The sequence below is a fragment of the Brachyistius frenatus genome, unplaced genomic scaffold, assembly GCF_029030835.1.
Source record: "Brachyistius frenatus isolate BFR_SWC_R1_liver_20210118 unplaced genomic scaffold, ASM2903083v1 Contig_87, whole genome shotgun sequence".
Lineage (NCBI taxonomy): Eukaryota > Metazoa > Chordata > Actinopteri > Embiotocidae > Brachyistius > Brachyistius frenatus.
Window position 1 is genome coordinate 1262813 of NW_027210686.1, and position 13142 is coordinate 1275954.

The 13142-nt window shown below is 41.5% G+C and overlaps 1 protein-coding gene across 1 annotated transcript in view; it reads left to right on the forward strand.

Moving 5' to 3' along the window:
• The window catches only part of cpt1a2b (carnitine palmitoyltransferase 1A2b), a 44452-nt gene extending 31377 nt beyond the window's left edge, over positions 1-13075 (forward strand). The window contains exons 14-19 of the mRNA XM_069709924.1: positions 458-622; positions 5213-5341; positions 6020-6175; positions 6795-6908; positions 7032-7124; positions 10021-13075. Of these exons, the coding sequence (XP_069566025.1) occupies positions 458-622; positions 5213-5341; positions 6020-6175; positions 6795-6908; positions 7032-7124; positions 10021-10149 (786 nt within the window). The 3' untranslated portion in view covers positions 10150-13075. The remainder of the gene's footprint in view (positions 1-457; positions 623-5212; positions 5342-6019; positions 6176-6794; positions 6909-7031; positions 7125-10020) is intronic.
• The last annotated feature ends 67 nt before the right edge of the window (positions 13076-13142 follow it).

Consider the following 13142-nt stretch of genomic DNA (forward strand, 5'->3'; position numbering starts at 1 on the left):
ATAACAGTATATAAAATCTGTCACGCCAGAAATCAAAGTTGCCCACAACGTCTGCAGCGTCCCGACACAAGCTGCTGCTCTCGGCCTGGTGGCACCACTCATCTCACAAAGGTTACGCAACATTTCTGCTGGACCCTCAAGTCTCTGAAATAGCTTTGTTAATGCTCATAGACGTGTCTTAACACATACACACAGCATAACTTGCTCTTCTTTTTTTCTCTGTGAGAGATGAGGAGGGAAGACAAGGAGGGAGATCACAGACATGTTTTAATGCAGCTAAATTCAGTCTAAATGGTCTTTTTTTTTTTACATATCTTCTAGTTTCTGTGGTTGGATTAACATTTCCTTTGATTTCTTAGTGCAATACAAAGTTTCAGTCGTCGCATGAATCCTCAGAGGAAGTCCAAACGGCCACCTTTTATTCCAGCTGCTGAGTGTTGTTTGTTCTGTGTGGCAGGTTCAGGCTCAGGTCTGCAGCTCCCTGGCTGTCGCCCAGGTGCTGGCCGACGACGTGGACTGCCACGTGTTTCCTTTCAGGGAGTTCGGAAAAGGACAGATCAAGAAGTGTCGGATCAGCCCCGACGCATTCATACAGATCAGCCTACAGCTGGCATACTACAGGGTAACACACGCACGCACACACACACACACACACGCACACAGACTCCAGTGGGGTGTAAAACAAAGACGACACCCATGTCTACCCACAATGCCCTCCTTCAAGCACTAACTCAGCCAAGAAGCTTCATCACAGCTTCATGCACAAGTTTTATTGTTGTTACTGCCCATTATTTATTGGATCCAGTGCTTTTATCGCATACATTGCTTCTATTAAATGTTAACGTATCAACTTAGCATACAGCCATTTCTAAAGGTAGGTAGGTAGGTAGGTATATACTTTATTAATCCCCGAGGGGAATTTTTTTTCGCCACAGCAGCATACATACAGGAGCAATAATAGAAACAATAGAATAAAATAATAATAGAATAGAATAATATAATAGAAAAGCAATAAAATAAAAAATATAAATATAAAATGTACAGTACATACAGTATATATACAGTACATTAAATATCTATATATATTATATACAACAAACCAATAAACACAGTCAACATACATATATACATACAGTACAGTATATATCTATATATATAATATACATATAATAAAGAATAAAGAAGGAAAGCTGCTGGTGACCTTTGGATCTCTGAATTATTAGCGAACTATGACCAATTTTCAACACTTATTTATGTCCCTCTTAGACTTTTACACATTTAAGACCAAAGTGTTTAAGCCCCTTTATGTACTGTAAACCATCCGAGGTCTGATTTGTGTTTAGTTTATCTGCACTGGTTGGAGCAGCACACACTTGAATGTGAACAAATATAAACCATTTGTCTGGTTTGTAGACACAAGCCTGATTTATCCTTTTACCTTTCTAAGTTGCCTTTGCACCTGCACTCACTTTCTGCAGCTGATATTTTCCCTGTCCTAATAGCTGACACAAACTCAAATTTATACTATGATAAATAATGCTACATCTGTGCATGCTGCTGCTTTCTCCTGTTGCATCATTTATGTGGTAATATAAATTTAATTTAATTTAAAAAAAAATTCCCCTCTGGGATTAATAAAGTAAATACCTACCTACCTACCTACCTAATCACAGTATAATTAGTTGTTGTGTAATAATTAACAGGTATTTTTCAGTGACTGATAAAGCTGCATGCGTCATCCTGCATGTCCTTACAAGCAGGATGATGCATCATGCATGCATCGTTAGAAAAGTAGCATTTATATATCTTTCACTGCTCATGTTTATGGTGATAAATAGCATTAATATCATCAGCATGCAGTACTTAAAGGTCCAGTGTGTCTGATTTCAGAGGGTCTATTGGCAGAAATGGAATATCATATTCAGAATTATGATTTATTTAGTGTTTAATCAGCTGAAACTATAAAATCTCCTCATGTGTACATGGGGAGAAGGTCCTCTTCCCCACAACCCACCATGTTGCACTGTATCTCAGTCCCACGTCTCCACCAGGCAACAACTGACTATGGGAATGTGAGGTCTTTGAAGAATGTCTCATCTGGAAATACCTGTTTGGTTTTGTTTGTTTTCTTTGCACATAAACTCCTGTCTGTGTTAAGTTGCATACTTGTAAAGATCAGGAAGGTGAAGGTGGAGCACTCTTTGCTTTAGATGATAGAGAATGAGATGTCAGAACAGATTAGTGATGTCCACATGTTGGTCTCGGTTGTCTAAACAGACTTCAACAAGGACATAAAGTTAGATATTGACCCCCACGACGAGTTAACTTTAAATATCCATGAACACAGCAGGAGCTTGTATCTCCTGGACTCTGTGTCTTCTTTTTAGTTTATGTCAAAGTAAAACAAAAAAGATGTATCTGTCAGGACTGTTATGAGGCCGTGCTCTGCTCTCCTTTCCTATTTATGTCTGTCTCGCTTATCTTGGCGTGATTGTTGGATTTGTTTCTTCTTATTTTTTTTCCCCTCCTCACTTTGATCCAGTGAAGGAAATTATTATTTGATCTCTTGCAGATTTTTTTAAGTGTGCCGACTGACAAAGAAATTAACGGTCTATAATTGTAGTGGAGGTTTATTTTAACAGAGACAGAATATATAAAAAATTAAAAAATAAAAGTCCAGAAAATCACATCATATAAAAGTTATAAATTGATTTGCATTTGATTGTGTGAAATAAGTATTTGATCACGCAGCAGAACATGACTCGAAAGCGTTGTTGGCGAGGTCAGATGTTTCTGGTAGTTGGTCTCCATGTTTGAACATCTCAGGAGGGATGTTGTTCACTCCTGAAGATCCTCCAAATCCTTCAGGTTTCCAGGCTGTTGCTCAGCAACAGGAAGCTTCAGCTCCCTCCTCAGATGTTCTCTGGGATGAAGGTCCGGAGACCGGCTTGACCTCTCCGTGACCTTCATGTGCTTCTTCTTGAGCCGCTCCTTTGTTGCCTCGTCGTATGTTTTGGGTCATTGTGGTGCTGAAGACCGTCCACGACCCGTCTTCAGTGTCCCGGCTGAGGGAAGGAGGTCGTCCCCCACGATGTCCCGGTACGCGGCCCTGTCCGTCCTCCCCTCGATGTGGTGAAGTCGTCCTGTCCCCTCAGCAGAGAGACACCCCCAAAGCAGAATGTCTCCACCTCCGTGCTTGACGGTGGGACGGTGTCCTCGGGTTCAAGTCAGCGTTTCTCTTCCTCCAAACACGGCGAGTCCAGTTGATACCAAAGAGCTGGATGTTGTTCTCCTCCGATGTGATGGTCAATTTCGGGAGACAGGTCACAGATGAGGATGGAGTTGAAGATCAATACAAAAGAATTCTTTATTTATATGTGCGCATGGGGAGAAGTTCATCACTCCGCTCAGGAATGAAGTTCTACCCCGAATACAAACACGAATACAGTTTTTATACTCTCACTTTGCATAGAAGTGGGCTGGGACGTTATTTCACAGAATCCATACATAGGTCCATATATGAATAAATACCGAGCACATACATCCAGCTGGCTTCATTTATATCGTAAATAACATTTAGTGTTGTTTAATAAAAACCTGTTTAGGGTTCAGTCTTGCCATAACTCACTTTTATGGCGTCGCTTTTATGGTGTTTACGGAAAGCTCACCGGTGACCAGCAGGGAGTTCATAAGTCATTTCAATAGTGTCACAACAGGGTAAAAATGTATAAGCTGCTATAATAGTATGTTATGTTGTCAGATGTGTTAATAAGATATGTTAGTAATATGTAATGTTATAAATCATAACATTTATATGAACCGGAGATATTAAAGATCTACACACTGACCACAGTGTGTTACTGATGGTTTCCATGGTGACTGTGGTCCCAGCTGTCTGGAGATCATGAACAAGTTCCTCCCGTGTAGTTCTGGGTGATCCCTCATCTTCCTCGTGATCATCGATACCCCACCAGGCCAGATCTCCGAGGAGCCCCAGACCGAGGAGATCCAGACCGAGGAGATCCATGTTGTAGCAAGATTGGTGCTACTGGGTCTCCCTTGGCCACAGATGACACGCTCAGTCTTACGTCCAGGTGTAAAATGCTTTTATATGCCCGGCCCATACACTAACGTCCTCATGCAACCGCTTCCTCCTCTTCCTCCTTCTCCCTGCTCCCTTTATAGGGGAGAGCTCATCAGTCCACATCCAGCTCAGCTGTGCTCATCAGTTTGTATTCGGCTCAGCTGCGCTCATCACACCGGCCCGGCACCGTTCCCTGAACCACTCCTCCCACTCTCCACCCCCTGCAGCGGAGCTAACCACACCCCGCCACCACACGTCATTTAGTGTTTCTCCCATTTCCCAATAATCTCACCAACAGTTGTCTGCTTCTCACCGAGCTGCTGGCCGATGGTCTTATCGTCCATTCCAGCCTCGTGCAGGTCTACGATCTGTCCCTGACATCCTGAGACAGCTCTTTGGTCTGCATGGTGGACAGGTTGGAATCTGATTGATTGAGTCTGTGGACAGGTGTCTTTTATACAGGTGACCAGTTGAGACGGATGTCTTTTATACAGGTGACCAATTGAGACGGATGTCTTTTATACAGGTGACCAGTTGAGACGGATGTCTTTTATACAGGTGACCAGTTGAGACGGATGTCTTTTATACAGGTGACCAGTTGAGACGGATGTCTTTTATACAGGTGACCAATTGAGACGGATGTCTTTTATACAGGTGACTAGTTGAGACGGATGTCTTTTATACAGGTGACTAGTTGAGATGGATGTCTTTTATACAGGTGTCCAGTTGAGATTCGGAGAACTTTCTTAAAGCGAGAGGACGAATCTAACCGTCTGTAGGAGACAGAATTCTTGCTGGTTGGAGATCAAATACTTATTTCACACAATCAAATTCAAATCATTTTATAACTTTTATATGATGTGATTTTCTGGATTTGTTTTGATATTCCGTCTCTCTGTTAAAATAAACCTCCATTACATTTATAAACCGTTCATTTCTTTATCAGTGGACAAACTTACAAAATGGGCAAGAGATCAAATAATGATTTCCTCCGATGGATGTCTTCCGTCCCTGATCTCAAAATCAAATAACTTAATTCTGCTTTTAGTATAATAATTTGTATTAACTGAGCTGTATTCAATGACCAGATGTTTGTAACCCCCCCGCCTCCTGGTCTTCTGCCTCCAGGATCGTGGTGGTTTCTGTCTGACGTATGAGGCGTCAATGACCCGTCTGTTCAGAGAGGGACGGACGGAGACGGTGCGATCCTGCTCCAACGAGAGCTCTGCCTTCGTCCAGGCTCTGGAGGGAGGAGAGGTGCGTATCAATGGCTGCATCCTGATGTCTGTCCAAACTCTGCAACAGGGAGAGTTATTGTCTGATGTTGGCTCAGACTCTGGAGTCCTCAGTCTGTTCACGGTTGCCAGCTTTCAATCACACTCGCTCACACTTCTCAAACAAATCTCACATCAGATAAGAAGCCTCAAAAATTGTAGTTACTGTAGGTGAAGCAGCCGTTCTTCATCAGGCATTTTACACATTTCAATACCAAGTCTGGCACCTAAATGTCACAAAGAGCAGAAGTCCGAAAAGAAAATAGAAATACAACTAATGAATTAAGGTCTGTAAGTCTGTAGCAGATTAGATGAATGAGGAACATAGAAACAAAACATCAACAGGAAGTTAATGACAGGAAGTGTTGTCTTTCCTCTGTAGCATCAGACAGCAGCAGGCTTCATAAGTATGTCTTCAAAGTCGACAAAAGACATTCTGTACTTCAGACAGTTTTTACATCGCGGCTGTCCTCAGGTTGAGTCCTGAGCTTTCAGTGCAACTATCAGGATATTTTCATTTTACTGTTCGCAAAAAACAGATCTTTTTACTCCGGAAAATCCCAAAACAATCCTGCTAATTAGTGCTAAATTTCTAGTGAATTCAAGTTCGTAGATGATTTTAATGGTAATTTGATTCACATGGATGAATGTGACTCGACAGGGAGAGGAACAGTGCAGGCGTCTCCTCCGACTGGCCTCGGAGAAGCACCAGAACCTTTACCGGATGGCGATGACCGGAGCTGGAATCGACAGACACCTCTTCTGCCTGTACGTGGTCTCCAAATACCTCGGCGTGGAGTCCCCGTTCCTCAAAGAGGTGAGCGCTCACTGGATGTAAATGTGGGGATGTCACCGGGCGCAGCTCTTATAGGAGGTCTATCATTGCATTGTAAAGTGGATTTCATCATATAGCCTGTTTTATATTAATGATTTTGGAAATAAGAGAAAATAGAAGGCACAATTGCAATTAAGTTCAAAGAATACATGCATTTTAATTGGGTTTTACAAGCCAGCAGGAGGTATCCATGTGTACATCTTTAACAACAGTAAAATCTGAGAAATATTTGTTGATTTAATCACAAATTTTTTTTTTTTTAGAATTAGTGTCTTAAAATTGCCATAAAACAGACTGAATATCCTGAATCATCTGATGATGAATCCAGTACTGAGAATTTTTTTCAGGTACATTTTGTGTTATCCAGTTTGAGAGTCACATTAAAACTGCACAATTATGTGTCCGTGAACCATAATTGACTGTAAATGCAACTGAAAAATCAACAGTACATATAAAAAAATGGTGAAAGTCTGATTATCTCAAGAACACGAAAGCTGCACATCCATTCACATCCCAGCCCCAAAGAACATCTGTAGATTCTGTAAATCAGTCATCGCTGTGGGTAATGTGATGACTTATTATCTTCTTTATTATATTCTAGGTTCTGTCTGATCCCTGGCGCCTCTCCACCAGTCAGACTCCAGTTCAGCAGATGGAGCTGTTCGACCTGAAGAACAACCCAGACTACATATCGCTCGGCGGCGGGTTCGGACCTGTGAGTGACGCCCTGCTCTGGTTGAAACTGTAAACTTGGTAGCGACACGCTCGGCTGCAAACACGAGAAGACACGAAGGTTTGTTTGTGAGACATTAATCTCTTCTGATCTCTGTCCCGGCAGGTCGCTGACGACGGTTACGGGGTCTCGTACATCATTGTGGGTGAAGACATGATCAACTTCCACGTGTCGTCCAAACACTCCTGCCGCGAGACTGTAAGTGAAACCTTCGTTGCTTTCCCTGTTGATCAATAAATTCTAAACAAATGACACGAGATCTGCAGAACGTGTTCAGAAACACTTTTGTAAACTGATGCCGTCTTGAAACATTAATCATCATAAATACATGAAACTGTCATTTCTTTGTCACTTTTTGTGATAATAAATGCAGATTTGTGACTTCAAAAACTTCAACTAACCTCCAGCATCACTGAAATTTGACTAATTTAACTATGTGACAGGAATAGTGATGTTTTGTTAAGTGGGAAGACAAAACCAACAGAAAAGGCCGATGTGTTCACAGTCTGGAGCACGTGCAGGAAGTACATTCATGGCCAAATCCAATTTTGCTACTTTGATGGAAGATAATGGCGCTGGGCGAGAATTGATGACTGTTAGTCTGACTCATTTATCGTATAGGTGGGGGCGGTGGGGGCGGGGCCTCACTCTCCTCTTCTGAACACGTAGTCTTTTTGTCCCCTCTGGGCTCCTGTAGAAACATGGCAGTGCAACATGGTGGGTTGTGGGGAAGAGGACCTTCTCCCCATGTACACATGAGGAGATTTTATAGTTTCAGCTGATTAAACACTAAATAAATCATAATTCTGAATATGATATTCCATTTCTGCCAATAGACCCTCTGAAATCAGACACACTGGACCTTTAAGTACTGCATGCTAATGATATTAATGCTATTTATCACCATAAACATGAGCAGTGAAAGATATATAAATGCTATTTTTCTTACGATGCATGCATGATGCATCATCCTGCTTGTAAGGACATGCAGGATGGCGCATGCAGCTTTATCAGTCACTGAAAAATACCTGTAAATTATTACACAAAAAGAGATCAGACATCACCTCGTCTTCTGACTACCGTCTGGCTTTCCCAGCAAAGAGCAGATTGCATCGCCTTTCATGTGTTCTTGAACCACAGAACACATGACGGGATAAACTGCAGCGTTTCACTGCCTAATTTCACTTCCTGTCTCACACGATCACACCATTACTGTGAATCCTGCGTTTGTGCACAAATCTGAACCATCAGTGGGGATGATAAATGAGCTCGTTGGAGGTATCGGCTGACGTACGTACAAATCAGCACCTGAGTGACACATGCTTTTGTGAGCAGCGGTCCGGGTGCGTCTGCGATGTTTTACGCACCTGAAACTTGAGCAGAGTTTTATTATTATTATTGGAGAACAGAACAAAGCAGCAGGGAGCCAAACCCAGCAAGCAGGAGTGGTGGGGAGCGACAACTGTGTCGATGCACTGTGAGCATTGCTGCAGTTCAGGTGGTTCGCAGCGAATGTTCCCCTCAGAAGGTCCCGGTGGAACTCGGCGTTGACAGTCTGACTCTGGGGGACCATTTCACGGTGACACAAAGAAAACCCAGCTGGTGCTGGTGTCTCCTGACCTGACGCTCCTTCTTAGGTCTTGGACGGTGAAGCTCCGCCCCCTCTTGAAACAGGAACGTCCCTCAGAACACCTCGCCCGGCTCATTGTTTTGTTGCCTTAGACTTCTTGAAGCATTTAAAGGTCTCCGTTGATGATTTCCAGAGTTTGACCCAAAATTGTGTCATGTCCACGGTGCTGGATCAGCGCTTACAAAAACATGCTTAACTCGCTGCTGATTTTGATGAAGCGACATGTTTGTACCACCGACTCTTTCCGGTTTTACCTTCCTCCTTCTTGCTGCACGTCTCGGTACTGTGCATCGTTCCCACTCTGATGCGTGTTTATCCGTCGACTGGTAACAAGAAACTGCTCAACCAGGTTTGAGATGATTTGGTGTCTCCATTACAGAGTCATCCAACCAGAGAGCACTGACAAGTCCATCTTTTTCTCCTGTAAAATGTCCCACTCGGGATGAAACAACAATCTCACAGGTCTGTGTCAGACCTTTTACGGAAGTTATGGGTTTATGTAAAAAAAAACTCGAATTATTAATTCTAATTAATATTATTTGTTCGTCTCCAACAAGTCAAGTTGCAGGTTAAATTCATGTTGGTACAGACTTTAGGAAGGAATGTAATAAAAGCTAATAAGTGTATATTTAGGAGCTGATTAAAGGACAGAAAGTGTTTTTTACAGAACATCATCCTGTCATGTGTCGTCCTTGAGGCCTCATGAACAACACGTTCCTGTAGATACATGCTGCACAACATCAGGAGAATACGTCCTCTTCTCACTCAGAAGGAGGTCCAGGTTCTGGTCCAGGTTCTGGTCCAGGTTCTGGTCCAGGCTCTGGTCCAGGCTCCGGTCCAGGTTCTGGTCATCTCACGTCTGGACTACTGTACCTCCCTCCTGGCAGGTCTACCTGTTAGTGCCATCCGACCTCTGCAGCTCATCCAGAATGCTTCAGCTCGACTGGTCTTTAACCTCCTAAATACACTCACACTACTCCGCTCCTCTTCCTCCTCCTCCTCCTCCTCTGCTCCTCCGCTGCCTTCACTGGTTACTGGTAATAGGAGAACTTTAGTAGCACTTAAAATGGCACTTACTGATAGCACTTTGTATTTTGGCTTTTTGGAAGAAATTGTATTTTCTTGATTCTTGTTGTTCCGGTTTTGTACCCTCATGGTTGAAATGCACTTATTGTAAGTCGCTTTGGATAAAAGCATCAGATAAATGAAATGAAATGAAATGAAATGTAATGTAATGTAATAATGTCAAGTGATTCCCTCCTGGAATTCCAGAGATGATGTTTCATCTATTGACATCATCGGTCCTCCTCTTTCTGTAACATCTCTTCTCTCCATGTGCTGCTGCCTCGATCTCCTCTCTGTGGATTTTATCGTCTACCCACAAACATTTGTGTCTCTTCTCTTTTAAATTGCTCCTCTCAATACTTTAATTTTCTTTTTTTTTTTTTTTTTTTTTTTTTACAGGACTCCCACAGGTTTGGAGCTCAGATAAGTCAATCTCTGCAAGACATCATGGCCCTCCTGTCAGCTGACACCAAAACCTCTTCATCCTGCAGAGGCCGAGCCCAGCCTCCGTCCAAGAAGCTCCTCTGAAAACAGCTGCATGAGCGTTTCCCTCAAAACCCCCAAATCCAAATCCTCCAATGTTTCAGTGCAATTTATCCAGACATAAACCGACCAGGCTGAGTTAATGAGTAAAATCAAAGCGAGGTCGCAGCCACACCAGCAATAAATGCGTCGGCCCTGCTGACTCAGCAAAACATCCGGGGAGCTGAAGGAGGAAGGAGCCTTTTGATGCTCCACGGATGATTCATGGCACTGATCTCGAGTTTTCTTTTTTTTCCTCCCACTCGGTGATAAAAACACCTTCATCGCCGCGCTGCCACGCCTCACCTGAACCTCACCTGAACCTCATGTTCATTCTTTCATTTAAAACACTGAATGGGCGCCAACAGCAGCTGCTACGTTCAGCATTAACTGGTACACACCTTTGTTTTAGTTTTATAATGTTACGATCAAAGACATTCAGCTAGATAACACAAAACGCTCCTCATGCTTTCTCTGAGAATGTGAAAGCTGTGTTTGGAGATTTTTTTTTTTTTTAAGAGGCGCTGAAGGACAAGCAGGAGGAGACAGATCTCCCCGATGGTTAACCAAGAGCATTAAGAGACCCGCAATATTAATTAAAGTTAAAAACCTGCTGACGCAATTTTATGTTATGAGAAAAAAGAGAGAATAAAGGGAGGTTACAACAAAGTTAGACCCATTTATTTATCGTCATTTGATTTATTGGTTCAGATGGAACGACAGGTTTATAAGTTTTGGTCTAATCTTTGGGAATTTTTGTTTCAGGAGAGGTTCAGTTATTTTAACTCATCACCTGATCTCTGGACAAGCAACGCGCCGCAGCGTGAATCAATAGGTAACTTATTAAGTCAACTTTAGATATCAAAGGACATTTTAGCTGTTATTACAAATACAAGGAACTTCGGTGAATGGTCTCCTTTAATCGCAGTAAAACAAGACAGGTGATTTTATTTTTATTTTTTTTATTTTTTTTTACGAAACATTCACTAATTTATGTTAAATCATTCTCTCAAATAACTGTTTCTGGCTCGGAGACTTTGGAGCAGTTATTAAGATTCTCATTCAACCAGGTCACCATTTGATAACTCGTAGTATTCAATAAAAGGAGCAATGCGAAAGTCAAAAGTAGTCAAATGTTTTTTTAGCTGAATATTTAGTTATTTCATCATACAGTATGATTTTATTATTAATTATGAACATATAAGCAGATTTTAAATGAATATGTGGTTGCTAACCAACGCCAGATAAATGTAGTCTTGTAAAATAACAATTATTCCTTCTGAAAGGTATCGTGAAGCAGAAAATACTGGTTTAAAGTCCCCTCCAACGTTTACCGACACAGATCTCCAGTTAATGTGAATGTTGCTGCATTTCAGAGCTCGTCTGAAGGTCTTCGTCTGAACTGTTGAACTGAGAAACGGAGTTTCTTGATGAGGTTCAGTGCGAGCTTGAATGAAACGGCTTGAAACTCGAAGTGGTTTCCGATGGCTTTGAACTGTTGTTTCAGATGCAGGTTTATGGTTTACAGTTCGGTGTCTGATGTGCTCAAACAAGAGCCATGGAAAAAACGACAACCGCAAAATGATGAGTCATCACTGAGTTGAATTTTATTTGTATTTGACAGCATTAATTCAAATCTGATCAGAAGAAGCTTTCCTGAGTTTGTCAGGCTGTTTTGGCCGAGATCAGGTGATAACTAAACATGTAACACTTTAACCTTTTTAACCGTGTATAAGAAGGAATGAAGGACAGAAGGGAGAAGGAAAAGATGACTTTTTCGTCATGATTGTTTTCACGTTGTATTGTCAGCTCAGTGTTTTCTGAATACGGTGCCGATGTTTTTAGATAGTTGTGTTTCACTGCTGTTCAATGAATGAAACGAGCTCCGGTGCTGAGGTGGTCAGACGTGGACTGTGGACTGTGGTGTTGCCTTTTCATTATTCTTACTGTCAATGTTATTGTTTTATTTTGATGGAAACTTGTTTTCTTTCTGAACGTCAGAGCAGAACCATCTATCCACTAACGCCCCTTCGGTTACCGCGGTGACGTCACTTTGAAAAGTCCCCGTGAACATGTCATTAATCCCTCCTGCTGCGATCAGGCTGCACATCCCAAATGCATTGGATAATGTCCTTTTAATATAAATCATATAAACCCGAATAATTCAATGGGAAATATGTTGTAGGAAGACGTGAACTTTGTTTTGCTCAGGTTTGGAAAGTGCCTGAATTTCAAGTTTTCACTCAATTAAACACTTTCAATGCAATTTTTTTTAATCAATGCAATTCCTCCGGGAAACTTCCTAACGAATATTAACCGTCGCCTTTGTGTTAAAAAGAATGAGTTGGTCAGTTAGCTCCTGTTAGCATTGCCAGCATGTGTTCATGTGTGCAGTGATGTATTCAGCTAATAACTGCAGCACAGATGTGCAACACAAGCTTTTTACTTTACAAATAAAAAAAAGATGATTTAAAAATAATCAAAACCTCCCATTTTGTGGCGTTAAGTCTTCACTGCATCTCATCTGTAAAAACTATACTAAGTTTGTTCTTGTTAATATTGTAATAACCTCGGACCACAGTGGCTTTTCGTTTCAGTTTTTACAGCCATTACTTCTCTACCTCTCCACTCATGACGTTTTCAACTGTTTCCGTAAAGTCCAAAGGAACCTGCTACTATTTCTTGCATTTATTTTCATACTTTGTTATTTTATCATAAGAGCGCTCCTTTTGGGGTTTGGGGGTCATAACAAATTGCGTTTTCTGAACTGACAAAGTGGAACAAAGAAAACCATTTTTTAATCATTTGACAGTTGAGTTCGTCAAAAATACTGTTTTATTATAATTTTTTTCTAAATTATAAAAGTTTATGCTTGCAATCAAAACAATTTGTCATGATCACAGAAACACCGGAATAAAAGATTTTAAATCATCTTTAATTACTTGTACCTTCTTTTGTTTTTCGTACATGACAGGAATATTATTGTAAATCTGTTTTGG